At 40.9% G+C, this 9,122-nt stretch overlaps 1 protein-coding gene across 1 annotated transcript; it reads right to left on the minus strand.

The window, feature by feature from the left end:
- Nucleotides 1–353: 353 nt before the first annotated feature.
- On the minus strand, nucleotides 354–8,312 carry SMLR1 (small leucine rich protein 1). Its single transcript, XM_082855356.1, has 2 exons — nucleotides 8,070–8,312; nucleotides 354–3,345 (listed from the first exon to the last, which is right to left on the minus strand). The coding sequence occupies exons 1-2, from the start codon at nucleotides 8,200–8,202 to the stop codon at nucleotides 3,260–3,262; spliced, it is 219 nt and encodes a 72-aa protein (XP_082711482.1). The 5' UTR covers nucleotides 8,203–8,312; the 3' UTR covers nucleotides 354–3,259.
- Between the last annotated feature and the right edge of the window lie 810 nt (nucleotides 8,313–9,122).

The raw sequence follows: 9,122 nt of genomic DNA on the forward strand, positions 1-9,122 counted from the left end.
TGCCAGTCTGATCTGTGTTCTTGTGAGAACCTTGCAGAATAGAACTCTACCCTAGGAACTAGGTTACTTGGGAAGCCTGTGGGGAAGGTTTTGGCTTTGAAGTTGTGTGGACCCAACTTCCTCGTGAGCCCTGCAGTGTCAGGAACCCCTTATGGTCTACTCATTCTGTGCTGTATGGCAACTAAGGTGGCTAGTGTAAGACAGCACAATCCTTTCCTAAGACTGGCTGCCGGCTTCCTAACCACAGATTCCTTGATGGACTTCAAGGGGCTAGGCTTTCCCACAGTATATACAAAATCATGGGTATATGCATTTTTCCTACAGAAAAAATGATGATTCCTATCTTTAATTAAATTCTCAAAAGGTTTCTTTATTACCTAAATAAAGGTTAGGACTCTCTGCTCTTAAGAATCTGGGTTTTGGAATATGGATTGGAAAATTTTTTTAATGGAAAGAATTTCAATCTCATGTTAATTATAAATAAAATTTCTTGAATACATATTTCCTGTTTATGTTCTGCCAGGGTGGATGCCTTTGCGTAAATTCTGATAAACGCAGAGGCCTCTTCTGATTAGCACACTAATTATAAAGTCGGAAAGCAAGACTCAAGAGCATTTGTTTGGAAAATTCTCACTTTTTATAAACAAGTCAGAAAATCGATTTCCAAAATGTTTTTAACCATTATGAGCTCTTCTTATTCTGAGATACAGTTCTGCCAAAGAACTTAAGATTTCAAGGAAAAGCTGTTGTTGGATGTGTGAACTTGCTTATCTGTTCTCAATTTTCCAGTTGCTACTAAATTATATCTAGAAAATACTGGTGGCTGTTACCTGGTCAGATTACTTGGAAGTTTTTTTTTTTTTTTTTAAGGGGTGTAAATAATACTTCAGAGAACATGATGTGTGCCCTTCCTTGCTCCGTTTTGTTTTATCAACGTGTATAAGCTCAGGATGTGAAGAAGCAGTCATGGACTTGTAGTGTCCCAATGCCACATTTCCAAATTACCAACACAGTTAAGGAGAGAGAGAGATGTTATTAACAATTTTAGGTTAGCTCTGTAAAAAAAATTTTTTTTTCATTGAATAAATGGCAATGTAACAACTTACAACACCCATTAAAGTATTTTATTGAAGGTCTCATGTTGGGGAAACAGAATTGGGAGTTCGTTCAGATACTAGAACATTAGAAATAAGGTTAGGAACTGTTGAGGTGAAACCACTTAGGAACATTTTTGGCCCCTGATGAAAGGCTTTGGAGCACAAGAGGAAACAGAGTATGGGATAAGTAAGGAGACCACCAGCCTGGTCTAGGTGGCAGCAGCGATGACAAGGAAGCAGGCAGTCCAAACCAGAAGGAACTCTTCCCCTGTACTCGAAGCAGGTGGAGAGCAAAGATATGACCGGGCAGCTGGTTGGCTGCGCTCTGTGAGGGACTAGTCAAATCCAGTACAGTGCCTTCAAGCAAGTGGTAGAAAAACCCTTGGACTTGGTCTCTCTGTAGGAAGACGAACGTTTCTGTTCCTCTCTACATGTAAAGAACATTCATGACTCTACTCGTGATTTCAGTGGACATTCTTTGTACTCATCTCATTCAGCAGCAACAAAGGAGTCAGGTCTTGCTTTATACAACTTGTTTATGTTGAGAACGTGTATGTTTCGAGCTCCTCTGTTACCATAGTAGCTGAGATGCATTTTCCCTGGTAAGGCAGAGGTGGTGGAATGCATCCACCAGAGTCATCAGTCAGGCTTATGTTGTGCCCGTTTCCAGAAGAAGGTGGAGCAAACCCTGGTGGCTGAGCCACAGATTTGGCTGGCAGCTGGCAGTATGATGCATCCTTTCCACACCTTCTGTCCAAGAAAGCATTTTACGTAAGCTGATTTCCACCAGAGGCTAAAAAGAGATCCCTCTCAGAATTGAAAGGATATTGTCATTCCTTCCATATGGCATGCACATTTATTCTAAATTACCTCAGTCTGGAAGCCCCAGGAGACATTTTCATCATAATCAAATGCAGTAAAATACAGAAATGAGTGTCTCCAGTAGAACAGTGAGTTTTATATTATGTAAGAAGTGCAAATGGAGACTAATAATTCACTGGATGCATGTGAAGAATTTGAGACTGGGGTAGGGGGAGAGAAACAAAATATCTGGCACTAGTGGCACATTCTTGCTTTGGGTCGGCCAGTCTTTTGCATGTTTGTATGTCACTGCAGAAATTGGTGCATTTCTTACAGGTGAACAAATTCATTATGTTTTATAAAGTTAATCAGTCTAATAGCCCGTTGGATTCCTATCCAAACATAAGAATACAATCAGACTTACACTTAGGACATGTTAAGTGTCTTTTGTTAATGTTAGCTAGGAAAACTGAAGAGCCTGGGAGTAATCACAATCTATTTGAACTACTACTTTGAATTAAATGTTTCTTTTCAGTTATCTAGGTTGGCTGTTGGGGTTCCCACTGAAAGAAGAATTGCGCTAGTGAAATGTTGACTTCTTTCCGTATTTAGAAGTAGGTCTCCGATGTTTTGGTTTTAGAGGCAAAGTCTTGAGTCATTCTCCACATGAGTCCCATGAACTTTGTGTTCTTTCCTTTTCCCACCAAATTGCCAATACTTCCAAGTCATGTCATGCTGAAAACTACTTTCATGGTGATCCATACCGAGTATTGAGAGACTCTGCTTGTTTTATGGGTTCTCACAATGATGATGCGATTTGTGAAAGCAATTGGGAAAAGGGGAGAAGCAAACCAAGGGCCAGAAATGATGCCTTAAAAGGTGTCATTTCAGTGTTGCCGAACTTCAAGGGAGGAAGTGGGAACTCTCACAGCAGGAATCCACAGGTGCTCATCTTCTGCTATTTATTTGATTTCTACCAGAGTACCTTCACCTCCAAAGTCAGAATAATGCGGCCTTCCATGGCATTATAGAATAATGATGCTTAAGAATTTTAGTTCGAAAACAGTGTCCTTCAGAGTAGACATAGTCCTATAAAAGTTAAAAAGTTACAATGTGCCTAGTCCATAGAGCACATCCAACATAATCTTACATTCTTGGGACTCGCCAAAGAACTGCTATTTAAGTTGAGTCTCAGAGCTGTCCTCTTGAACCACTTTTCAGAACAAGCATCTTAGTATTCTTTTTGTCTTGCTGTGGTTCTAGTTTATTAACTATTTACTAAGCCATTGACCTTCGCTCTCTGACCAGTAGAAATTGACTGTGCTTTAGCCATTGATCAGCCATTGATCAGTCCCCAACGGTCACGTCCGTTTCTCTCTCTGGTACCAGGAAGAGCTAGCCTTACGATTGTGTTGGTGGTCAGGAGTCTGTGACAGTTCTTCATTAACTGAAAGGAAAAATACCAGTTAATACTGTGGAGGCAGCTGAGTGCCACTGGTCATTTACAACTCCTCAGGCATTATTGGCCAGCATTTCTACCCTGGTGGCCCCAGCAAGTTACAGAAGTCATCGTCATCGTCATCAGAGCAAGTCCTATTGCAGCATCTCTCCTTTCCTCCTCAACCACTCCCAAAAGAAATATAAATGCTGATTTCTAAGGAGTGGTCCTGGTTAGAGAGGGCAACCTACTACTGTAATAAAAGGTGTTACATGCTAAGTATATTTTATATTCAGTAGATTGTGTTGATTAAATGTATTAAGTCTCCCACATCCAATAAGCATTTATTAAACATGTCTATTACCCAAGACCCGGGGATATGCAAATGAGTAAGACAGGGACCCTGTCCTGTTCCTCCCCGCCAAAAATGTATTTGGGTGTTTGTAAGTCTTTAGACGAGTCAAATCAGTCTCCTTTTTACCTTTTGGCATCTTTGACTGAAAACTGAGTGTCAACTTTTCGCCTCTTACGTACTCCTTATCCCCTTAAAATACAGCTTCAGTTAAAGCTACTGAAATATTAAACCTTATCAATGATGTCCTAATTACTAAATCTGGTGGCATTTTCCAACCCGCAGTTTTCTCCGCCGTAGCATTTGACACGAGCCCCCTTTCCGTGACACCCACCCCCAATCATACTCCTCCCTTTGGCTCTTATTATGTATCATCTTTCTGTGTATTCTTACCTGCTCCTGTAGCTTCACCTGTTACCTCTCTGGCAATAGCAAATTTGAACTTTAGCCCTGAAATCCTGACAATTATCCTTTGAGATCTTCCTGGTACATCCAAAAAAAAAAAAAATTCTCTTCCTCACCACCACCAACATGCATAACTGAAACTATTTTTTACTCTTAAAAGTTTATTTTCAGAATTATAATTAATCAAATTATCCAAGCCGGAGACAAGGAGTTCATAATCTTATAGGAGATAATGTATTTTATAGAATTGAACCTGAAAATGTTCTTTTTGGTCCCCATGTCAAATCCCAGCAATTTATTCTTTGCCAGGCATTTTATATGCCATGTACTCTAGGACATGAGCACTCTCTCTGAACTATTCTGATTCCACACTGCTTGTCATCTCAATTGAGAGAGGGTATATATGCATTGGATGGTAACAGGTCTTAGGTTACATGAGGCTCAAGACTTAGCAGCTAATGTTTCTTGATCACTTATGTGCCAGACACCGTGAAAAGCCTTTTCTCATTTAATTCTTGCAATGAAATTATGTTGTAGTCAACCATTATTGTTCTTACTTTACAGGTGAGCAAACAGAGGCGTAGAGAAATCAAAATGAGGCAATTTGCCCAGGATCATAGAAACTGATGGATTCAGGATTCAATCCCAGGCAGTCTGACTCCAGAGCCCACACGCTCAGCCACTCAGTTTCACTGCCTTTCCACGTAGATTATTGCTGGTTCAAAGGTATTGCTTGAGATAGCTCATGCCTTAGATTATAGACTCACTGAAGTATGAGTAACTTCTTCTCTCTTAATTACTGAAGGCTAACTGCACAACAGGTGCTTTGAATGAGGAGCCAGGATACAAATTCTAGGGTGAAAATGGGTGACCTGAATAATGACGTTGAAAGAAGAGAACTAGAAAATGGAAAACTAGGAAAGCAAGAGAAAACCCATCATTCCTCAATGAGTTATATCTACCAAGTGAACCAAATGTCTGTGCCAGGCGCAATGAAGAGAGCTAGAGAAATAATTTATCCTTCTCCTGAAAGAGCTTGCAATTTGTCCATCATTTCATTTTAATGGGTCTGTTAAGGACAGTGCAGAGACTAGACAGGTGAGATTAGCCAGGTGGCCATGAAAACATGTGAGTTTGTAACTGTAGAATATTCTGCAGGCCATGAAGTTTTCCTTCCTGGGCCACAGGTGAAGAAATGTAATCTTCTTGACTCAGAGCTAAGTCTTTATGCAGAGGAATCACCATCATCAGTAATTAGCCCTGTTACAGAAAGAGATTGATCGAGTCCCTTCAAGACTTTTATAAAATTCTTGCCTTGTTTAATTCACACTGTTGGCTGTCATGTTGGTGATGTTTTATTTGCCTGGGCCAAGAGGACTCCTCCATTCAGCAGATACCTACTGAACACCTACTCTGTGTTCAATACTCCCGGGGTAGTGTTTTGGCTGAGAGGGCTAGCTCTGGAGCCAGACAGCCAGGGTTCAAATCCTGTCTCTACCATTTTCTCGGTGAGTGACCTTGGGTAATTGACTTAATTTTAAGTAAATTTTATATAATTAATTTTATTTCTAAATAAAGATCAATACTTTTATCTTTAAGTTTAATAATAGCTACTAGATATATTTTAATAATAGTTATTATAATGACACAAACACTGCCTTCTTAGAATTTATAAGTCAGCAGGGGTCATAATGACCAACCGTTGTTCAGAACAGGCACTGTTAAGAACCTTACGTGTATTGCCTCACTTAATCTCCGCACCAACCCTACAGCTGTGTCCTGCTATTATTTCTATCTCACAAGTGAAGAAACTGAAGCTTCAGGAGATTAGGTAGTGTGGCCATTGTTACAGACCTGGAATTCAAACCTCCATCTGGTTTGACTCTGTCAGCTGAGATCTTAACAATTTCACTCTGCTAACCCTTAAATTACTCTTGACTTTTAGAAATGCTTATCTGTTTCCTTTTGGATTGCTCACGATCAAAACATATGTATAAAGTTCGGTGAGAGATGCCTAGCCGCGCTGTACCTTTTCCATACTTTCGTTAACTGTTTTAGAATGTCAGTTGCTGAAGGCCAGAACCTGATCACTTACCTGGCCTTATTTTATTTTATTTTACATCTGGCTTCATACAAAAACTTTCAGGCATTCAAGAGACACAATTTCTTTTCCATGGTGACTATTTTTGGCAATGTTGGTTATCTTAGCAGGCAATTTGTTCATGATCAGGGTGATAGTATTTTGAGCGGCACCGAAAGTAGCAGTTTAGGAATCTCAGGACTTGGGGAGATACGATAATCAAAACTTCCACCCGAGGAGAGGTGACATGTCCCTGGCAGTGGTTGATGTAGGGTTTGGTGATGGCAAGTTCAACACTCAGACCTCCACCTTAAGAGCTACTCCTCAAGGCAACTGACACAGACTGAAGAGTGCAGGATGTTAAAGAATTTTCTTTCTTCCTTTGCGAGAAGATTGATGTTCTCTACATACTAATTAAATTTACATGCACCATTACCTCCTAAGCCTTGAAGTATGGGGATTAATGATGAATGATTATGATACCATCACGTGCTTTCCATCACATCTTAAAATGCCTCTCTTGTCTGATGGACTAGGGTTATGAGGTAGGCAACATGACTTTCTGTTTCAGGACGCAGGAATCGGGGGTTCTGTGAACACACTAGTTTATCTGTCAACGTCCCTTTCTTTGCAGGGACAAAATAGGAATGATTACACTTGCCATAACCCTGGTTGCAAGATTAATGACATGACATTTGACCATCTGTTTACAGTTTTTAAGTGAGAGCTGCTAGATAGAGATTCAAACTGGTGTTACCTTATTTGGGGCCAAGTGTTCTCATTTGCCCTCAAACTGGAGAGAAGATATTATTACTTGCCCTTAGGAAAGCAGCTACAGAAAGAACTATAATTTTAAAAACCACATGTTCTCAGGGGTTTTTTAATAAGAAAGGAAAATTTGGAATTAAAGGGATCACATCCACATAAAAATGAAAACATGTCTAGTCAATCTGCTAACACTGGAAAATGTAATCAGGAAAAAGGATACACAGATCCCATTGGGAGAGGAGGGAAATATAAGCAAAGGATGGTTTGAGGAGGGGTTTTCAAATTTGTTTTTAGTACTTTAATGACATCATCCAGCTTAAGAAATATTATTGGTTTTTGATATTGCTAAAATAGCTATTAACCTCTCATATTAATCTAACATTTGCTGGGTAAATTATTAACACATAGTCTGTCAAATCACAGTGCAGTTTCATTCATTTCAATTACAGCGGAATAAACAGGCTCAATCCAGGACCCAGCTTCTCATGTCCCAGTCACTTTAAACTTCCTGAGGGTTTGGTTTGGTTTTGGTTTGGTTTGGCTTTGTTTGTTTTTTGTTTTTTTCTTTCAACCTTAAGACCCCAGTTTCATGGTAAATTTACATCAAGCCATCAAATATCTATTAAGGCTTGACATTTGCCAAACACTGTGATAGCACAATGTTGGCACATTTCCTTAGTAGAGGTTCAGCGGATGAGGATTGTGTGCACACACACAGGAACACATGGGCACGTGTGCACACACACACACACACACCTGTCAGGTTGAGATGGCAGACCAAGAAACACGTTGTAATGTTTGTGAATCTATCGGCCTGAGAGACACAGACCAGCAATCACGTGTCCCAATTGCTGATTCACAGTTCGCCTGTCTGTGAGGGGCTGCAGTTAAGGGTGCCCACGGCGGGCCTTCAGAGCCTAGCACGTCATCCACATTGCTGGAAAGATCAAATTTTGCCACGTTCACCACGGAAGATATCTTAAGAGGGGTGCGTGTTGAGAAGCACCTACATATCAAAAAGGTGTGTGGCTCCAGGCCTCCCAGAAAAATGGACGGTACACGGACTTGTTCCAAACGTGTGCCATGGGAAAGGACTCTAACCCCTGCCGTGTGTGGCTTCTCACTTACCCTCCATCAGCTTGATCCTGAAGTAGGCAATGAGAAGGAACAGCAGCAAAGTCACGGGCAGGAAGATGCCAGAGAACAGGAGCCAGCCTGGGAGCTCTCTCAGGAACTCCGACAGTACGGGGCTCATTGCCATATCACACAGACCACCGATCCCCCCCAACCCCGGGCTGATGGGGTTCGCCCTCAGATGAGGGCAGCTTCGCTGAGTCCACACTTGTTTTCTTCTGGGGCTCTGGCCTTTGCTCAGCACATCTCAGTGGAACTTTTTGTGGACTTTGCTCTATTTAAACAGCCCCATGAATTCTGAGAGGATTGCTGGCAGGTTACTCTGTAACTCAGCTACAAAGTGTCGAGGAATTGAAAGGTGAGTCTCCCAGGCCATTCCAGAGACGAGTATTTATCTGGCAAGGTTGGGAATGACACCAGGAGACCTAAATTTCTTTGTATTCAGTTTATCTGATATGAAAAGTACCTGACTTTAAGCAAACCTCCTTGTTGTATATATTCTACCAATATATGCCCAGACGTAGGAAGAATTTTTCCTCCATTTTCTAAACTTCAGAGAAAATATTAATTAGTAGCTATGTTAATGTACCTGTGTCGAGAAAAAGTGAATTTTCCTTCATACATAGTTTATACAACTAATAGCAAGGAAGGAGAAACAGTTTTCTTTCCATATATAAAATCTCTTCCTAATATGTCCTACTCCAAATGCTTTTCTGAGAGGTATACTCGTTTATTCAGTTATTCAACAAAAATTTAATTCTACTACAACCCAGCCTCTTGACTAGATGCTGGATGTACAAGAAAAAGTCATGGTACCTTCCCTCTGAGAGTGGAGGCAGACAGAGAGAGAGAGAGAATGGCCATAAGACATAATGGTGGAATGGATGGTAATACGGGCCCTGTTCCTTCTTGCCCCAGTGCATCAGTTTGTGCTTGCTGCTTTAGTAGCTGGTACTCTCAGCTGTTTCCTGCTCACACAGTCCTGTGGCCCACCCTTAGCAGTAGAAGGTGCCCCCTGAACGATAGTGATGTGGCTGGTGCGGTAAC

The sequence above is a fragment of the Leucopleurus acutus genome (genome assembly GCF_964270905.1).
Source record: "Leucopleurus acutus genome assembly, chromosome: 15".
NCBI classification, from domain to species: domain Eukaryota; kingdom Metazoa; phylum Chordata; class Mammalia; order Artiodactyla; family Delphinidae; genus Leucopleurus; species Leucopleurus acutus.